At 42.8% G+C, this 21,861-nt stretch overlaps 1 protein-coding gene across 1 annotated transcript in view; it reads right to left on the bottom strand.

Moving 5' to 3' along the window:
• Positions 1-20,965, bottom strand: part of LOC137432736 (endophilin-B1) — a 47,728-nt gene extending 26,763 nt beyond the window's left edge. Inside the window, exons 1-5 of the mRNA XM_068124882.2 lie at positions 20,776-20,965; positions 16,412-16,553; positions 13,781-13,909; positions 1,610-1,743; positions 691-783 (exon numbers count right to left, since the gene is read on the bottom strand). Of these exons, the coding sequence (XP_067980983.2) occupies positions 691-783; positions 1,610-1,743; positions 13,781-13,909; positions 16,412-16,553; positions 20,776-20,826 (549 nt within the window). The 5' untranslated portion in view covers positions 20,827-20,965. The remainder of the gene's footprint in view (positions 1-690; positions 784-1,609; positions 1,744-13,780; positions 13,910-16,411; positions 16,554-20,775) is intronic.
• Between the last annotated feature and the right edge of the window lie 896 nt (positions 20,966-21,861).

Below are 21,861 nucleotides of genomic sequence, written 5' to 3'. Positions count from 1 at the left end.
TTGTGTTAAAACAAATATGGCGGCCGAAGCACGTGACCGATGACGTCATCATTATTTTTTTTCTAAATTAATTTATTCCTAGATTATGCTCAAGAAATTTCATCTTGATCAGATGAAGTCTTGTACTTGTCGAATTATGACGTCATACTGGAGGCACCTATGACATCATCATTAACATACGTTATTCCCCATGGAGAGTTCTTTACAATGAGCCATGTCTCCATTTTTTTCTATTCAGCGCTTTCGGAGATATAGAGGTGCAAAGTTTTTCGGTTTTTCCAAGATGGCGGCCGAACCACGTGACCGATAACGTCATCATTATCATTAAAAAATTATACAGGTGGAGGTGCACCTATGGTGAAAATTTCCTGTCAATCGGACCAACGGTTGCAGAGAATATCATATTTATTCTGTGCGGACAAACAGACAAACAAACAGACAAACAAACAGGCAAACAGACTCAAATGCAAAACCCTCTCCTCTGGCGAGGGTAATAATTACTGGTAATGGCCGAGCAATTCCTGGTGGCCGGCGACCGTAATTATGAGATGTGGTTGAGTGGTTTGACTTGCACAATGCGTGTTCCTCTACCAGTGCATTTGACTGAATATTGTTTAAGATGAGCAGCAATTACAAGTGCACTCAGTTGGAGGATTCCCAACATCTGTTGCCAGGAAGCCGGAAGTTTACCTCTTTCTTATCCACTTCCTGAGTTGATTTTTTCAGTGTGGCTCTGCAGGAATCGAGTTCAAGACGCTTTCCATCCAGAACTTTGCGCTCTTTCTGTGGACAAAAAGCACGACTTCAGAGCACAAGATCGACGGAAACACGAATCGTTTTCACTTGGACAGCTTTGCATTGTACGGGAAGCTTTAAGTTCGTATCACATTCAACAACAAATATGAAAGACGTTTCTCTTAAAGATAAAATGTCTGTTCACTTTTTTCCTTTCTAATCAATTTTAAAGCTGTTCACCATTTCAAAAATACATCATATGCGAATTATCTTTCCTTCAATTTTTTATTTATTTTTCTGTTGACAGATATTGAGACACAAGAATGAAATAACATCAAGAGGATGGAGTGGTGGCGAACAGGTGGACAGGTATGTGAGAGATATCTCAGATTATCAAGTGTACAAAAGTTATTTTGTATGTACAGGTGTGACGTGAGGCGGTAATGAGAGCCGGCACATGTACAGACAGGAAGGAAGACTGCGATTAGAGAGAAAAAGGTGATTCTTTGGATCAGAATGAAAAACAAGAGAAGAAAGATAAAGAAGGAGAATAAACACATAGTCTGGACAATGGACAAGGCCATTGTAGTCATAGTGAAGCAGTGATGAGTTAGTTGGGCCAAATATCTTGTTCTTGGTTATTAAAAAAAAAAAATCATTCCCCACCATCACACTTCTATCATATCCATCTCTTGTAAATGGAAAATGCCGAGAGTATCAAAAGTTTCCATACAAGTGTTCTTCATCAACAAATTGTCTTGCATTGACTGTTGATTCAACCTTCAGCTGTTGTTTTTGTTAATTTGGATCAAACACCATTCTTTTTAACATGTCTCGTTGCTTCACAAAATAAATTCAAATCTGTGGCACCCACCATGATGTTCGGATACTCCTCTGCCAAAAATTGTTGGAATGGCTTCAAGAATCTTTCTGCCATCTCTTGCTTAAAGGTTGCCTCCAAGGCACCGATCTTCTGTTCGGAGTCTCCACATTTTGTCAATGAGGCACCTGAGCATCCACAAAACATTAAACAAACCCAATCTTGATAGGCAATATCATTCTTTTTTAAAAATTAGATTCGAGACTTGTAAATGAGTACAAGAATGTAAAATAAACTAGAAAGCATTGGAAAATGCCAAGTCCGTCCGCATCCGTTTCTACTCAGACGTATTATTCTTCTTCCTTATGCTCAAAATAACGAAAACGGTTTAAAAAAATTACAAAATTCAAATTTAACATTTTATGTAGCCTTGACCCAAAGGTCAAGCTTTAGATCTAAAATAATTATCAGCGTCTAGCTTTTGACTGGTGAACCAATTCTGTGACCCAATATGCAAATTCTTAAAATTTCAAGTCAATGAGATGAAAATTTACTATTTTATGCAACCTTGACCTTTGACCTTTTCATCAAAAAAACAATCAACTCCCACCTTTTGATTAGTGAACCAATTAAGTGACCCGGTATGCATATTCTTTAAATTTCAGGTCAATCGGGTAAAGATTGGCTATTTTACGCAACATTGACCTCTGACCTTTTGATCTAAAAAAAACAATCAGCTTCTAGCTTTTGATTGGTGAACCAATTCAGTGACTCAATATGCAGACTTTTAAAATTTCAGGTCAATTGGACATAAAGACGATTTTGTGTAACCATGACCTTTGACCTATTGACCTTTTGAGCAAATTATTCATTTGCCTTCTCCATATTATCATAATAAAACTTTGTAGAAAATTTGATGACAAAACTCAAATGGTAAATTGAAATTTTAGGGCAATCTGATGAAAATTGACAATTTTATGTGACGCTGAAATTTACTCTTTTTAACTTTTAAACTTTTGACCAAATTACGAATTTGCCTTCTCCACATTGTTATAATAAAGCTTTGCTGAAAATTTGATGACAATAGCTCAAATGGCAAAAAGTTACGACCCGGACAGACACACACACACGGACAGACACACAGACAGACACACAGACAGACAGACAGAAGTGATTACAAAACCCCATCTCCTGCTGTGCACGGGACGGGCTAACAAATGAAGGGAGAGAGAACAGGCTGCAGTTAGTGATGGGAATGAAACACTGAAGTTGGTTTACAGTGTTTTTGAATATTTGAACATAGGACCTGTTATAGGAATGAATCACTGACTTATAAGAATTCAAATTATTATATTGTTCCCTTCCTTTACTTAAATTGAATTCCCTTCATTAACCCTTAAATCCCTCTGCCTCCTCCCCATGCTTGCATATGTAGTGTGGAGATTCCCCCAATGTGACTGTTTTGTTGTTTTTGCGTTGTGGATTTATTAATACTAGGGCATTGCCCGTACGTGGGTGCCCGTTCCTTGCCCAAAAAAAAAAAAAACGCTACCCGTACGCTCTTCCCCGCCCGTACGCCCGTAAACAAAAAATAACAACGCTCTTCGCTTCCGCCCTTCGCTCTGACTGAATTGGGAGAAATAATGCGCATAAGAAATCGAATTACGTACCGTAATGGCGGTCAGCTCGTAACGCGCACACTGTCCGGAAGTTCGCATATCGCATATCTATCTATCTATCTATTAATGCCCATTTATTCAATTATCGCCAACGTATTTTGGCTTTTTGCAATTTAATCGCAAGGAAAAGTAGAAAGAGAAGAGGGAAAAAAAGAAAAGCCTTGCCTTGCTGCAAACAGCTGCTGCAAACAACAACAACAGGGAAGGCTTCACTGTCCGGAAGTTGGCAAAGCGCAGTTACGATTATTTTAGTGTTAATGCCCAATTATTCAATTAGCGCCAACGTATTTTGGCTGTTTGCAATTTAATCGCAAGGAAAAGTAGAAAGAGAAGAGGGAAAAAAAGAAAAGCCTTGCCTTGCTGCAAACAGCTGCTGCAAACAACAACAACATGGAAGGCTGCACTGTCCGGAAGTTGGCATATCGCAGTTACGATTATTTTAGTGTTAATGGCCAATTATTCAATTAGCGCCAACGTATTTTGGCTGTTTGCAATTTAATCGCAAGGAAAAGTAGAAAGAGAAGAGGGAAAAAAAGAAAAGCCTTGCATTAACGCATTAACGCTTGCATTGCATTAACGGTTCGGCACACGTGATAGCTCGCTGCTCTCTGATTGGTTGAAGCGTTTTTTGGACATAGCTCGGTAGGTACTTGTCCGATTAATTACAAACCTTGAAAAGGCACATCCTCGGGTCCCCAGCAATATACCTGGCAAGTTTCAAGTATATCGGACCCGTGGTTGTCGAGAAACAGCGGTCACAGACAAACACACAGACACACAGACACACAGACACACAGACACACAGACAGACACACAGAGATTGCTGGAATTATAGATAGATTAAAAGGCCTGGTAATGTTCCCATGTGAACTCCTAGTTTTTGATCTGAGAAACCCAAGTTCAAATCCTGTACACCATGTTTGTGTGTCTTTTGCCAGCCAATGTCCTTATAATTAATGTAAAGGTCACTGACATTTACCGATGTCTTTGTCATGTATGTGGTTTCTGCACAAACTCCTCCATGAGTGTTATATTACTGTAAAAAAGAACAATCTCATTCAACAGCGCAAGGCTCACGTACGTTGAATCACACACAGGACAAGGACATGAGGACAAAGCAGTGTACTTTCACATGAATTTCAAGGTTATAAGAGGACAACAGACAAATCAACACTGGATATGGAATTTGAACCTAAACTTCCAGAATAATGAGCTCACTGCTTGGATGGGGTAGTGTAGCAGCATAGCAAACCTGTTGTGCATTTTGTGATACAAGCACCAAATTTGGCACAAATGTACATTAATATGTTGCGAACATTTTCAGATATTGGGCCACTTGAAATTCCGTAATTTTTTTTTTCAAATTTTTTCAAATTTCGTAATTTCAAATTTTTCGGGTGACACCGTCACAATTTCGGTCTTCGAGGCCGGCGGATATAGTGGGGCGGCTTAGCCCAAATATTCAAAAGAATTGTGCATTTTGTGATACAAGCACCAAATTTGGCACAAATGTACATTAATATGTTGCGAACATTGTGTGGTCAGCAATGAAGACGAGAGTCTGAATTACATGTATGCAAAAGACCTTGTGAACCAGTGAAGCAAATACATGGGTAAGCATGAATTAAATCTAGGGCATGATATAATTTCCATGATGTTTACCTCTACACTCAATGGTGGAAGGAGGTAATGTTTTGATCCCAGCTTGTCTGTATGTCTGTTTGTCTGTTAGTCCACAAAATTCCAGACAAAGCTTGTAGTAGTGGTAGTTGTAGTGGTAGTGGTGATAACAGAAATTGTTATATAGAACTGAACTTATATTATTATTATATGCAGAAAATAACTTCATTTCTATATGCCCTGCAGTGGACAGGTTAATTGGTTTATGCACTGAAGGGGTCACCCTGGTGTGCACTGCTGTGTTCTGCCTCACTGAGTTGTTCAGGTATGATGTACTCAGCACAAGCTTCCGGTCGGCCCGGAGGTGGGGGTGCGGGGCCTGTCACGGAACGTCAAAACAAACGGCCTGCCGGGGCCGCCCAAAAGTCGGGCGTGAGGGGCGCGTCCACTAATGGAACGCCTCTCGGTTCCCAGATCGAGGGCCACGTGGTCAGGAGAACCTCGTCCCTTCCGGTCACACTTTGCCTATCGGCCGGCCTCGAAGACCGAAATTGTGACGGTGTCACCCGAAAAATTTGAAATTACGAAATTTGAAAAAATTTGAAAAAAAGAATTACGGAATTTCAAGTGGCCCAATATCTGAAAATGTTCGCAACATATTAATGTACATTTGTGCCAAATTTGGTGCTTGTATCACAAAATGCACAATTCTTTTGAATATTTGGGCTAAGCCGCCCCACTAGGGCAACAAAAGGGCCAAACAAATATTTTGTTACGACGTACAGTCGAACACGCAAAGCAAAAAGCGGGGTTAACCAATAATTGGTTCCTGTCCGTCTGTTTGCCCAATGGATCAGTTTATGGTCACAAGTTTATGATCGATGAACAACTAACTTATTCAAATTGAATGTTTTTTTTTGTATACAAGATTGAGGCCCATGTAAGAGCTAACATTAATGACAAAAAACACAAACTGACACATGAAACATATGATAAAGGGAGCGGGAGACAATATGGGGATAGAGAGGGATGCACAGAAGTACAACAGTAGAGAACAGGGACATCGGGAGATCTGTGGAAGGGAGAAGGCTTAGGGGGAGAAGGCATGTGTGGTAAAAACACATGGACACTGCAAGGACTTCCAGGAAAGAAGTCGGTATTTAAAAAAAGTTGATCTGAGGTGAATTAACGGGGGGTAGAAAAGATCAAGGTTTTGGATGGGGGAAGATAAGAGATGGTGGTGAACAGCTGTTTTAAAGACATGGAAGGAGGAGTGGGATTGAAGAGAGTGAGAGAGTTTGTTCCAGAAGCAGGAGAAAAGAGGAATGAAGGAGTGAAGGTGAGCAAAGAGTCTTGATTTTGGCAGTTTAACCATAAGAGGGTTGCTGGCAGATCTTGTGCGACCTGTAGGAATATTTGGCGGACAGAGCACAGACAGAGCTGGGGAAGCAAGGCCGGAGACGAGTCGGTAGAAGACAGAAAGACCACCAACCTGCCTGTGGTGAGTGAGTGAAAGGCCCTCGGAGTTAGCTTCATCGCAGGAGATTCCAATGATTCTGAAAGCTTTGGTTTCAACAGCGTTAAGACGAGCTAGGTGTGAGGCAGGAGCATCGGCCCAGAAGGGAGAACAGTATTCCATTGAGCTGCGGATGAAAGCCTTGTATGTAGTGAGGGGCTCAGGTGTGCCAAGGAAGGACATCGCACGACGGAGGATGCCCAGTCGTCGACTGGCATTGGAGGCCAGCTTGGAAATGTTTTTTTCCCAGGAAAGAGTGAGGAGGCTGCAGCCTGCCGATCTGAGGGATGAGGTATGGAGCGGCAGAGAGTCGAGTCATCAGCAAATAGATAGAGAGGATTTTCCAGAGAGTCGGAGAGATCATTGATGAAAACCAGAAAAAGCACAGGGCCCAGAACACTGCCTTGGGGAACTCCAGCCTGAAAAAGGAAGGGATGAGAGAAATCCATTCAGGGCCACACGTTGACTACGACCAGAGAGGAAAGTCCACAAGCCATGCATGGAGATTTCCATGGATACCATCGGAGGAGAGTTTGGTAAGTAGAGCGGGGTACCAGATCGTATCAAAGGCACGTGATATGTCAAGGGAGACAGCTCTGATTTCCTGTTTGGCATTGAGGACCTCCATCGATTGTTGAGACAGCAGAAGCAGCATCTCCAGAGAAGAATGACCTGGTCTGAATCCAAATTGATGATCCAAGATCCAGCCATTGGAGAAGAGGAAGTATTTGATGTCAGAAGCGATGATTGATTCCATGACCTTACTGATTATTGGGAGCAGGCTGATTGGTCTGTAGTTGCAAGAATCTGTTTTTGCACCATTTTGTGGAAAGCGGTAATGTTGGCTGATTTCCATGCAGATGGCAGATGACCTTGAGCAAAAGAGTGCGTGAAGAGAACAGAGAGAGGGTGAGATAGAGTGGCAGAGCAGGATTTTAGGACCCATTGGCTGATGCAGTCTGGTCCAGTTGCAAAATCAGAGTCGAGGTTTGACAAAAACTTCTCCACCTTGTCAGGAGAGAATGACACAGTGTCCAGGGGCAGCTGGGTTCAACTGGGTAAGGTGGGTACAGAGAGAGAGAGATGGGTTCGGGACACAAGATTTAGAGGCAAACACAGAGTTGAGGCATCCGAGTTTTTCACGTGCGGTGTCAGCTGTGTAGCCGTTTGAGGTAAGGGAGGGGATGGAGGGAGAGCAAACACCAGAAACAGATTTGACCAGATGCCACCAGGATTTGGAGGAGGGAGACAGGTTTGAGAGTCCAGTCTTGAGTGTGGAGATATATTGTTTCCTGGCTCTCCTGAGGGTAGACACACACTTGTTCCGAGCTTGGTGAAATGAACTGAGATTGCCTTCAGTTGGATTAGCCTTCCATGAGGTGAAGGCAAGTTGTTTCAGGGCAACTGCCTCACCCCAAGCTTCAGTGTACCATGGACGGGAGGAAGGGTATGACAACTGAAGGGAGGAAGGGTATGACAACTGAAGACGAGATGCGATAAATCCGTGCATGAGAGAGAGAGCAGTTTACTTTGGAAGAATTCCCAGGAAGAATTGATGTCAGAGGCAGTAGAGATGGGAGACCAGTCCAGATGATTGATGGCTGCTTGAAGACCATGCCAGTCGGCTTGAGTGAAATGCTCGACTCGTCGGCGCTGAGGAGGCCCTCTGAGAATGGCCAGAGAGATGTTCACTTTAACAAGGAAATTATCAGAAGAACTGATTGGGGCTTCTGCGCATGCGCAAGGTTGGTCGTCACGTCTCTTCAAAGCTGTCCCCGCGCGCACGCTTTCGAAGTTAAGTAATTTTTCACAATTGTGTTTTTGTCGAATCTGTATCTTTCTTTCAGTGTATGTACCTATTGGGGTGACTTTAATAGGTTTCTCGGTGTTGGTTTTTCATACCTGTGTACAGAATCGTCGGTTTTTTCGTATCGTGTATTCTGAGGCCTAGTGTAGTGCTAGTAGGCTACCGTGTCAGCCCTTGGCTTGAGGCTTTTTTTTTTGTCTCAGCGGTTCTTCGATCGCGCTGCAAATTACTTTCGGTCTCTGATTTTCACGTTCTTTTCACCCCATACTTCCTTGTTTTAAAATCTCAAAAAAAAAAACAAAAAAAAATATTTTCCTTCCCTGTTATTATCCCTTTGTTCGTTCTTATTGTTCGTTCGTTCTTCGACCACGTTGTTCGTGATCACGTTGTTAAAAAATGTTACATCTGTCCCCTGAAGAACTTTATTTTGTCATATTCTATAACACCTTTTTCTTCTTCTTCTATAAAAGGATGCTTTCGACTTGCTCACCAAATCTATTCATTCCAAAAAAAATTCCATCTCTTACAGTGCATCTTTCATTCATTCCCTAAACTCTCCAGAACTCCACCCATCCTTCAGCGTCCTCAAATGTATTTTTGACTCGAATGTCTCAAGAAACTCCTTTTGCAATAAATGTTCGTTTCCCATTAATCGTACACTTTTCAAAATCCAATCTCACCCCTTCCTTCCAAATCTTCCCCATCACCCATCTCTTTCAAATCTTCCCCCTTGCCCCTCCCCCCCAAATCTTCCCCATCACCCATCCCTTTCAAATCTCCCCCCCTGCCCCTTCCCTCCTAAACTCCCCCCACTCCACTCCGAGACTCTCCCTCACTCCTCCCCTCCTAGACTCCCCTCTCACCCCTCCTCCTCAAAGCGTCCTCCCGCTTCTTCCCCCTTCCAACTTTCACCTTCATCTCCCTCAACCTTCTGCCTCACTCTTCCCCCAACTCAAATAACACCTCACTGCGCCTCACCCAATCACCATCAAACCTTTTGTCTGCCCCATTCTTCCCTTTCTCCAAGATATTCTGTAATCTCTGACACACCTTCAACAGCTCTCCCTACCTCTTCCTCCTCTTCCACATCTTACCCTACCGCTCCCCCCCCTGTTCTGTATCCGATGCTCCCCCTTCCTCTTCCTTAACAGTATGGACCTCAAACATCCGGGGCCTTCGCTCAAACTTAACTGATCTCTCCATACAGGTTGCTTCTGACAAACCAGACGTGATCTGCTTAACAGAAACTTTCCTCCTTCATGATGTCTCTGATTCCTTGGTATCTTTCCCAGGTTACTCCCTCCTCCGGTATGATAGACCTGAGCCTCGTCCTGGAGGTGGGGTTGCTATCTTTATAAAAAACTCTCTTCCTCACTCGCCCTGCACTGCCCTCTCTCCACCTCACCCCCAGGAATACCTTTGGGTACGGCTTCCCCTTCGCTCCCACCTTTTGTTCATATGTGTGTTGTACCGTCCACCAAACAGTGATGACTCCATCTACATCTCGCTGTCTGATAATATGGACCAACTTCTATCTACCCATCCCAACTCTCTCTTCCTCATATGTGGTGATTTCAACTGTCACCATGCCAGTTGGCTGGTGGTGGGTACCTCTCTCACCAGCCATGGCTCTTCAGCAAAGGACTTCTGTGACTCACTGGGACTGACACAATCTGTCAATTTCCCAACCCGGATCTCAGTCAACGGAGCATCTTCTCTTCTGGACTTGGTTATGACTAACTTCCCTGAAAATGTCTGCTGCTCTTCTTCTGCTCCAATCGGCTCTTCTGATCATGTGCTTGTTAAAGTGGACATCTCTCTGACCATTCTCAGAGAGCCTCCTCAGCGTCGACGAGTCTGGCATTTCACTCAGGCCAACTGGCACGGTCTTCAAGCAGCCATCAATCATCTGGACTGGTCTCCCATCTCTACTGCCTCTGACATCAACTCATCCTGGGAATTCTTCCAAAGTAAATTGCTCTCTCTCATGCACAGATTTATCCCATCTCGTCTTCAGTTGTCATACCCTTCCTCCCGTCCATGGTACACGGAATCTTGTGGTGAGGCTATTGCCCAGAAACAACTTGCTTTCGTCTCCTGGAAAGCAAATCCAACGGAAGGAAATCTCATTTCCTTTCACAAAGCCCGAAACAAGTGTGTGTCCACCCTCAGGAGAGCCAGGAAACAATATCTCTCCGTTCTCAGGACCGAACTCTCTTATTTGTCTCCCTCTTCCAAATCCTGGTGGCGTCTGGTCAAATCTGTTTCTGGTGTTTGTTCCCCCTCCATCCCCTCCCTCACCTCAAATGGCCACACGGCTGACTCCGCACGTGAAAAAGCTGAATGCCTCAACTCTGCGTTTGCCTCTAAATCTTGTGTCCCAAACCCATCCCTCTCTGTACCCACCGTACCCAGTCATACCCAGCTGCTCCTGAACTCTGTGTCCTTTCCTCCTGACAAGGTGGAAAAGTTTCTGTCAACCCTCGACTCTGATTCTGCAACTGGACCTGACGGCATCATCCCACGGGTCCTAAAATCATGTTCTTCCGCTCTTTCACTCCCTCTCTCTGTTCTCTTCACCCTCTCTTTTGCTCAAGGTCATCTTCCATCTGCTTGGAAATCTGCCAACATCACTGCTTTGCACAAAAAAGCTGCAAAAACAGATCCCAGCAACTACAGACCAATCAGCCTTCTCCCAGTTATCAGCAAAGTCATGGAATCCATCATTGCTTCAGATATGAAATCTTTCCTCTTCTCCAATGGCTTGATCTCTGATCATCAATTTGGTTTCAGACCTGGACACTCCACTCTGGACATGCTGCTTCTGCTTTCTCAACAATGGATGGAGGTCCTCAATGCAAAACAGGAAATTAGAGCAGTCTCCCTTGACATATCACATGCCTTCGATACGGTCTGGCACCCCGCTCTGCTCACCAAACTCTCCTCTTTTGGTATCCATGGAAATCTCCACGCATGGCTGGCGGACTTCCTCTCAAGTCGTAGTCAACGTGTGGCCCTGAATGGGTTTCTCTCATCTCCTGTTCCTGTTCAGGCTGGAGTTCCCCAAGGCAGTGTTCTGGGCCCTGTGCTTTTTCTGTTCTTCATCAATGATCTCTCTGACTCTCTTGAAAATCCTCTCTATCTCTTTGCTGACGACTCTACTCTCTGTCGCTCCATTCTTCATCCCTCAGATCGGCAGTCTGCAGCCTCCTCACTCTCTGCAGACCTTGACAAAATCACAGACTGGGCAAACAAGTGGAACATGTCTTTCAATCATGACAAATCTCACACTCTTACGATGTCTCTCCGAAAAGACCGACTGGACAACCCTCCCATCCACTTTCTGAATAATCCTCTCCAAGAAGTTCTGTCACTCAAGCTTTTGGGTCTCACTATCTGCCATGATCTTTCCTGGGAAAACCACATTTCAAATCTGGCCTCCAAAGCCAGTCGCCGACTGGGCATCCTCCGTCGTGCGAAGTCCTTCCTTGGCACACCTGAGCTCCTCACCACATACAAGGCTTTCATCCGCAGCTCAATGGAATACTTCTCTCCCCTCTGGGCTGGTGCTCCTGCCTCACACCTAGCTCGCCTTCACGCTGTTGAAACCAAAGCGTTCAGAATCATTGGAATCTCCCGCGATGAAGCTAACTCCAAGGGCCTCTCACTCACTCACCGCAGGCAGGTGGGTGGTCTTTCCATCTTCTACCGACTCCTCTCCGGCCTTGCCCCCCCAGCTCTCTCTGGGCTCTGTCCCGCAAATATTCCTACAGGTCGCACAAGATCTGCCTGCAACCCTCTTATGGTAAAACTGCCAAAATCAAGACTCTCTGCTCACCTTCACTCCTTCATTCCTCTTTTCTCCCGCCTCTGGAACAAACCCCCTCACTCTCTTCAATCCCATTCCACCCTCCAAGTCTTTAAAACAGCTGTTCACCACCATCTCTTATCTTCCCCCATCCAAAACCTTGATCTTTTCTATCCCCGCTAATTTCACCCCAATTCCACTTTTTTGAAATACCAATTTCTGTCCAGGAAGTCCTTGGTGTCCTTGTGTTTTATACTTTTCCTTCCCCCCCCCCCCCTTCCCATGCCTCCTCCCCCCGGGCCCTCTCCCTTCCACACATCTCCCTGCTCTCGGATGTTGTGTTTGTGTACTTCCCCTTCTCTCCCCATCTTGTCTTCCGCTCCCTCTTTTTGGGTATTTTGTTTGTCTGGTTGATTTGTTTGTGAAGTAAATGTTAGCTCTTTCACGAGCCTCGATTCAGTATACAAAAAAAAATTGGAGCAGAAGAAGAGCAGCAGACATTTTCAGGGAAGTTAGTCATAACCAGGTCTAGAAGAGAAGATGCTCCGCTGACTGAGATCTGGGTCAGGAAATTGACAGATTGTGTCAGTCGCAGTGAGTCGCAGAAGTCCTTTGCTGAGGTGCCATGGCTGGTGAGAGAGGAACCCACACCCAGCCAGCTGGCATGATGACAGTTGAAGTCGCCACATATGAGGAAGTTGGGATGTTATATTTTGAGAGAGTTGTTAGAATGAAGAATGAAGAGAGAATGTTATATTTTGAAGACGAATCGGAACATACAGTACATAGGAAGACATGTTTCCGGTTTACAGTACTTCAGCTCCGATTTTTTCCGAACCGCACAATAAATTGAATTATATACTTGAGCACTGTAGAACACAAATCACCTTCATAATGCTCCCAAGAACCATGTTTTTATCGATATGTAGCATGAGTGGGTGTGTCATGTGAGGGGGTGTCATATCGGGGAGAAGAAGAGGCCGCGGATTGACGATACGATGCCCATTGACACTGCTTTCTGCAGTGATCAATAAAGCCTCCGTCTCCTAAACTGTCGCTCAACGTCGTCTTAATATAGTGTATTATGGTGGTTGGTGTATAAGACTTCAGTAGCGCTAAACTTCCAAATTTTTTTGAAACGACCTTCAAAATCATTGTTTTAAATACTTGAACCCTGTGCGGGGTATCGTGTTCTATGAATTCCCCATTTTTTTTATTTCTCATAAATCATTTAAAAATCCGAGTTGTGAACTATCAGCTGCACAAACAGCCAATCACGTTGAAATGTGGTTGAGCAGACAGGCCCCAATGGTATGAAAGCAACCTCATCTCAAGAGGTTTGGTCTTTTTGTTTCCCTGGCTCTACCAAATTGAGGCTCATGGAAGAGCAAGAAAGGATAATTTTCTTGCACTTTTTATCTTGTTTCGAATGGGAGGACAAATTTGACATTTCAAATGTCACTTCATAAATAATTCAGATTTTTTTTTTTAATGTTTAAAGTTTATTTATTTTCAATTTGAAGCGCATTGGGAGGGATGAGACGGTGCACATACAGGTCAGTGTAACTTTGAGGATGAATCTGAAATCCAGTTTGTCACAGATTTTGAAGTTTATCATATTAATAAAGTTTATGTCTGATATGTTCTTCCTCAAAAATAATGAACATTTGTTTACCCATTGTGTTTTATAATTGATTTTTAAAAAGTTTATAAAGTGTATAAAGTTTACATTGTGTGTGTAATCCATTGCGTATAAAGTTTAAAAGACTGTTAACAATCTGTCTCCCATTCTCACCGTAAGATGAATCAGCACCAACATCAGTCCCAGCCTTGCTCAAAACCTGGCCCAGGATTTCAATGTTCGTCTTGGTGGCATTTTCATCTTTCATCACAAATGACGAAAACATTCCGCTAACTTTTGCTCCTGTAATAAAACCGACTTTTACGAACTGCACAAAAACCTCCTTTCCTGCACAGATGTTTTGTCAAACCCAATGAAACATCCAATTGCTTATACAAATTCTACATACCAAAATATTGTTATTTATAATCACCAAAATAACAATATGCTGTTACAGAAAATCAACAATTATAATGACGATTATAATGATCACAGTATCATGATGTTTACCTCCGCCACCAAATGTGGATGGATGTTATGTTTTCACTCCTGTCTGTCTGTCTGGTTGTTTGTGAACAGGATATCTCAAAATTTGTGGCCGGATTCGGATGAAATTTGTTGGACAGGTCGGATGTGTGCTAAGGACGAATCGTTTCGATTTTGGTGCAGATCTGAATCGGGATATGAGAACTTATAAAAAATTCTTACAGCATGATATTTCAAAAATTTATCGATGACTTGTGACAAAACGATGTACGAGTAGATGAGTTGGGTAGGTGACAATAACAATCCGATTATATTTTGGTGTAGGTCCGGATCCCGATTTGGCCTATCAGTGGGATACAAAACGTAAACTGTTCATCCTGGCGGAGGTCTGTGCTCTACCGAGTGACGTTCACCTTAATTACTGCATTGCATGTTGGTTTAAACACTTGAGGATCACATAGATTGCTGACAATCCCTGGTGATTGTACTCGAGTACAAATATTAAGGAGAGTGCATTTTGCCACGTCCGCAGGGTGTAAACTAGATTGGAAAAAAGTCACAGAAAAGCCACCTTGGCTGGTTCTCATGAATTACACTTTGTTCAGATTGATGTTGTGGAAACCAAGCCGTTCAAGAACATTGGAATCTTCCGTGATGAAGCCGAGTCCACATGGGCCTATCACTTTCACATTACAGACAGGTGGTGGTCTGTCCTGTCTTCTTCCACTTCCTTTAAGGTTTTGTACCCTCTTCTATTTCTATGCTCTGCCACTCCTCCAGGGTTTCTACAGGACTCACAGTAACCCCTTTTTGGTGAAACTCCCAAAATCGAGAATCACTGCTCACCACCACTCATTCGTTCTTCCTTTTTCCCACCTGTGGAATAAACTTCCACATTCTCTTCAATCTCACGCTTCCCTCAAGGTCTTCAAGGCAGATGTTCACCAACATCTCATTTCATCTCCCATCTAAAACCATGATCTTTTATACCCCAGTTAACCGTCCCCAAATCCACCTTTTTCCAATTTTCTAGTTTTTCCTTCCTGAGAGTTACTGCTGTACTTATCTTGTTCACCCCGTGAACCCCGTGAAGTTACGTCCCCTACCCCTCATTTTCTTCTATCCCCTCATCCCTTATTTCTCCATGTCTCCCTTTATTTGGTCCCTCATCCCTGCTGTTGGTGTGTCTCCCCCCTCTATTTCTACTCTTCCCTTTGTTTTGTTACATACAAAATGTTACATACAAAATGTTACATACAAAATGTTACATACAAAATGTTACATACAAAATGTTACATACAAAAAAATCTACTCTTCCCTTTTGTTACATACAAAAATCATTACATTTTGTTTTGTTACCTTATCCGTTCTATGTTGTCGCTCCTCCATGAGCCTCGATCTTGTACAAAAAAAAACAAGTAAAGAATCCAAAATAACCAGAACAATGAACACAGTTGTCTGTAATCCTAAACTATTATCAAGTACACCAATGGGAATAAATAAAAAAGAACAAAAATAGCAGATCTACCATATAAAACACAATGGCAGTTTGTGTGTTTGTACAAATGTCTGTCCCCCTTCATAAGGGTAGGTTTTAAAGGCCAATCTTTTAACACACATGTGTATTCACTACCGTCTATTATCGAGGATAAAATAAACTCGAAATTTTTTTTTAATTAAGGAGTAATTGTCTCTTCTATTGGAATTGTAGAAGGTGGCTTGCAAACCGAGCCTCAAGGGCGGTGTAGAGAAGCGTTTTTTTTTTTTTAAATAACAATAAATACAAGGCGCAGGGATGTGAAATTCACTGCACGTGATGTGCAATGCGTGCAGGGTAAAACGAGTGTTAATTTACATCTCTATGATGTCTAAAAAATAAAGAAGATAGAAGCACACTGACACTAGGCCGAGGCTTCTGACTTTGGCACGCTCACGAGGCTGTACTGTCGAATAAACTGTTCGAACTCTTCATTTTTGACGGGGTTTTTACTTGTAGTAAATAATTTTGCAAGTGCATCAAAAGGAAATGTGATGATAAAAATCTGAACGAGGTAAACACGAGGAACACAGAGCCTTGTGGTGAGAGTTGATGATAAACAGTGACAGCATGTACACTCCATGATGCAGCACCGGTTTGTGCATTGAACAATTCGCACTCGTGATTCAAAGCATGTTGGAAATTATTATATTGAACTGGGGAGGAGTGGACCTGGGTGGGGTGATGGTGTTGCGGAGGAGGAGGAGTAGGAGCCGTGATCTCGGGTGCTGGGGAGGGGTGGGAGAAGGGGAGGTGTGGGGGAATATCATCCTGAATCTTACCAATATTGCACTGCAGAACCACTTCTACCTGGGCGATGATCTTGTCACACAACATCTTGGTGGTATCAACTTTGTTGAACATGTCCACAGATTCTTGGTCCAGTTCAGTCTTTTCTGCCTGTCCGGTGGCTTCACCAGCCATCTATAAAGAATGCAATGCAGTTCATGGCACAAATCCATGGGGGCCATCTACTGATTACTAAGTTAAGAAGGATAAACCTACGTCAGTGTTGTGTGCGATTTGTGCATCGCCGGATGTTTGTAGTTTTTGATATATTTTTTTTCTGTTATAACAAAACCTGAGATGTTGCAATGTAAATACAAGAGCGGTTCAAATTTCTATATAATTATAGTTATTAACGTTATTGTTCATTTCTGAATTTATACAACTAGGGCATGCCCGTACTATATATAAGCTAGGACGTGCCCGTACGTGGGTGCCCGTTCCTTGCCAAAAAAAAAAAAAAAAAATTTTTGTGTAGGGGTGTGTGTGTGTAAACATCCTAGGGCGTGCCCGTACGTGGGTGCAAAAAAACATGCGTGCAAACAACAACAACAAAAAAAAACTTTGAAACCACGTGGCAGTAACGACCACAGAACCCCCCCCCCCCTCTATTTACATGAATGGTTTGGTCCATTCGCAACGACCACAGAACCCCCCCCCTCTATTTACATGCAATGGTTTGGTCCATTCGCAACGCCAAAGCGAACGGCGAACGGCTAAATCGCCATAGCTCGGTAAGTACTTGTCCGATTAATTTCAAACCTTGAAAAGGCACATCCTCGGGTCCCCAGCAATATACCTGGCAAGTTTCAAGTATATCGGACCGGTAGTTGTCGAGAAATCGTTGTCGCATACATACACACACACATACACACAGAGATTAATGGAATTATAGATAGACTAGGGCATTGCCCGTACTATATCTATATCTAAAATTATATCCCCCCCCTCTATTTACATGAAATGGTTTGGTCCAAAGCGAACGGCTTGCGAGTACGGTGACAATCCCCCCCCTCTATTTACATGCAATGGTTTGGTCCAAAGCGAACGGCTTCCGGAGTTTGGTAAAGAAATCGCCATCGCGTGCACAAACGCGCAGGAAAGCGAATGAATCGCAAATTCGGTTTTATTAGTTTTAAAACATAGTTTAACGCCAACATAGTTTGCAAACGTGAAATAAATGAATACGCTCTCAAATGTGCCATCCGAGGCAGAGTGTGTCCTCCACGTTCGGCACACGCGATCGTTCGCTGCTCTCTGATTGGTTGAATCGTTTTTTGGACATAGCTCGGTAAGTAATTGTCCGATTAATATGAAACCTTGAAAAGGCACATCCTCGGGTCCCCAGCAATATACCTGGCAAGTTAAAAGTATATCGGACCCGTGGTTGTCGAGAAACAGCGGTCACAGACAAACAGACGTACAAACGTACAGAGATTACTGGAATTATAGATAGACTAGGGCATTGCCCGTACTATATCTATATCTAAAATTATATCCCCCCCCCCCTCTATTTACATGAAATGGTTTGGTCCAAAGCGAACGGCTTCCGGAGTTTGGTAAAGCAATCGCCATCGCGTGCACAAACGCGCAGGAAAGCGAATGAATCGCAAATTCGTTTTTATTAGTTTTAAAACTTTATTAAAACATAGTTTAACGGCAACATAGTTTTCCAACGTGAAATAAATGAATACGCTGTCAAATGTGCCATCCGAGGCAGAGTGTGTCCGCCACGTTCGGCACACGCGATCGTTCGCTGCTCTCTGATTGGTTGAATCGTTTTTTGGACATAGCTCGGTAAGTAATTGTCCGATTAATATGAAACCTTGAAAAGGCACATCCTCGGGTCCCCAGCAATATACCTGGCAAGTTAAAAGTATATCGGACCCGTGGTTGTCGAGAAACAGCGGTCACAGACAAACGTACAGACAGAGATTACTGGAATTATAGATAGACTAGGGCATGCCCGTACTATATATACTAGGGCATGCCCGTACTATATATATGCCCGTACTATATATCTATCTAAAATTATATCCCCCCCCTCTATTTACATGAAATGGTTTGGTCCATTCGCAACGCCAAAGCGAACGGCGAACGGCTTGCGAGTACAGTGACAATCCCCCCCCTCTATTTACATGAAATGGTTTCGTCCATTCGCAACGACCACAGAACCCCCCCCTCTATTTACATGGAATGGTTTGGTCCATTCGCAACGCCGGCACACGCGATAGCTCGCTGCTCTCTGATTGGTTGAATCGTTTTTTGGACATAGCTCGGTAAGTAATTGTCCGATTAATATGAAACCTTGAAAAGGCACATCCTCGGGTCCCCAGCAATATACCTGGCAAGTTAAAAGTATATCGGACCCGTGGTTGTCGAGAAACAGCGGTCACAGACAGACAAACGTACAAACGTACAAACGTACAGAGATTACTGGAATTATAGATAGATATATCTAAAATTATATCCCCCCCCTCTATTTACATGAAATGGTTTGGTCCAAAGCGAACGGCTTGCGAGTGGTGACAATCCCCCCCCTCTATTTACATGAAATGGTTCGGTCCAAAGCGAACGGCTTCCGGAGTTTGGTAAAGAAATCGCCATCGCGTACACAAACGCGCAGGAAAGCGAATGAATCGCAAATTCGTTTTTATTAGTTTTAAAACATCGTTTAACGCCAACATAGCGCCAACATAGTTTGCAAACGTGAAATAAATGAATACGCTCTCAAATGTGCCATCCGAGGCAGAGTGTGTCCGCCATCGCCACGTTCGGCACACGCGATCGTTCGCTGCTCTCTGATTGGTTGAATCGTTTTTTGGACATAGCTCGGTAAGTAATTGTCCGATTAATATGAAACCTTGAAAAGGCACATCCTCGGGTCCCCAGCAATATACCTGGCAAGTTAAAAGTATATCGGACCGGTAGTTGTCGAGAAACAGCGGTCACAGACAAACAAACAAACGTACAGACGTACAGACAGACAGACAGAGATTACTGGAATTATAGATAGATGAACAGAACTTCCAGGTCCAATCAAAATGAGATCCTCAAATCACTCTGCCGACTGCCTAGTTTTGCCCTGATAAAAAAATAACAAAATGAATATGCAGCATTTATCCACATTTGTCCATTTGTTGTTCCTGTCATTATTGTTTGAAAGTCCAATTCTTAGAAGCAATTCCTTTAAAGATGATAATTTCATATTTTTGGTTTCAGACCACAAATACTGAGATGGACATGTGGAAAGCAAAAAAGAAACACATCCGGTACTATATATATATATATATCTATATGATTTTATATATATATATATATATATATATATATAATATTATATATATAAATATATATATATACTGTATATATATATATATATGATTAAAACTTTAATGAAAAAGTTTTCATTAAAAAACCTCCTCTTTTCTGACTTGCATTTATTGAATGAAAAAGTTTCTTTTCACCTTTGAAAACTCTTTACAATGGAATGTCCTACTTTTTAAGCATCCTGCTGCTCTCATCAGTCTCGCTGTGTACGAGTAGGACAGAATGGTACAATGAGTGGCAGGGCGCAATTAGCATCAGGTTGTCTTGCCGGGGTTTGATTCTCATCCAAAGTATAAACTCTAAGTATAAACTATAAACTCTCTCTGCTCACCTTCACCCTTTCATTCCTCTTTTCTCCCACCTCTGGAACAAACTCCCTCACTCTCTTCAATCCCACTCCTCCCTCCAGGTCTTTAAAACATCTGTTCACCACCATCTCTTATCTTCCCCCATCCAAAACCTTGATCTTTTCTACCCCCGTTAACTCACCCCAGATCCACTTTTCTGAAATACCGACTTCTTTCCTGGAAGTCCTTGCTGTGTCCATGTGTTTTTACCTCTCCCACCTCCCACCCCCCTTCCCACGCCTCCTCCCCCCAATCCCTCTCCCTCCCACAGATCTCCCGATGTCCCTGCTCTCAAATGTTGCACTTGTGTGCTTCCCCCTCTCTCCCCAGCATGTCTCCCGCTCCCTTTATTTCGTCTTATGTGTCCGTTTGTTTTTGTTTTTTTGTCATTAATGTTAGCTCTTGCACGAGCCTCGATCATGTACACAAAGAAAAACAAAAAAAACTGCAGAATTGGTGTTTCGGTGAACACGCATGTTCGGTCGTGATAAGCAACTGTTATCAATGTTTACTCGTCAAACTGTCGATTTTGTACCAGGTGCACATTCTCTTTAACAACCCACGGTGTTATTCATTTACTTCTATAACTTAACCACAAACTTGTTGTCTCACCGAAACTCGTGGGATTTCAAGGAAACTTCTGAAAACATGTCATTACGTCACAGTCTCAGGTTCAAACTTACCTGCACGACCTTGTTCACTTGTTTCTGCATGCCTTTAAATATTCCTTCCATGGCTGCAGCAGAGGAGTCTTCGACGTGAGCGAAATATAAAGCGAGCTCTGCACAATCGGTGCGTCGTGAAACTAACTGCCAGGGCGTTGTTCCTTCGCAGAGGTGGAACACAGGGGAGGCTTGTGTGCACAAACTGCGCGAACGGGTCGAACTGGTTAAACGCAAGTGTTTGCAAATTCCTGGGCTCCTCCAAGGATTTTTGAGTGCTTATTTTAATGTTTAATCGTGGAGAAGCTTTCTCTGTATGATATCTCCACTCTCCAATTATATCAATGAACAGTTTTCATGATCACCCTTACACTGAGTTGTGTGACATTGTGGAAATGCGGTCATATTTCATCAATTGTATCGAATATTTATGTCTTTGGAACTCAACATCAACATTACCTTTTCCACTGTCTACAATGTTCAATTTGATGCCCTTTACATTTCCTAACAAGAAAAAGAGTAATCAGAGATTGTAAACCCATGCCAGGATGTATTTTCAGTAGTTTTTAAGGCTTTTGTGTTAAAACAAATATGGCGGCCGAATCACGTGACCGATGACGTCATCATTATTTTTTTTTCTAAACAAATTTATTCCTAGATTATGCTCAAGAAATTTCATCTTGATCGGATGAAGTTTTGTACTTGTCGAATTATGATGTCATAATGGAGGGACCTATGACATCATCATTAACACATTTTATTCCCCATGGAGAGTTCTTTACATTGAGCCATGTCTCAATTTTTTATATTCAGCGCTTTCGGAGATATAGAGGGGCAAATTTTTTCGGTTTTCCAAGATGGCGGCCAAACCACGTGACCTATGACGTCATAATTATCATTAAAAGATTATACAGGTGGAGTTGCACCTATGGTGAAAATTTCCTGTCAATCGGACCAACGGTTGCAGAGAAAATCATATTTATTCTGGGCGGACAAACAGACAAACAAACAGACAAACAAATGAAAAATCACTCATAGAGCGACACTTGGAAAAACAGAACAAAGTGGAATGGCACTCAGTTGAGCATCCTTTTACCCTCAAAAATA

The sequence above is a fragment of the Myxine glutinosa genome, chromosome 8 (assembly GCF_964187855.1).
Source record: "Myxine glutinosa chromosome 8, kmMyxGlut1.1, whole genome shotgun sequence".
Taxonomy (NCBI): domain Eukaryota; kingdom Metazoa; phylum Chordata; class Myxini; order Myxiniformes; family Myxinidae; genus Myxine; species Myxine glutinosa.
Note: the sequence above shows the minus strand (reverse complement) of the source record. Positions and strands in the feature narration are given on the sequence as shown.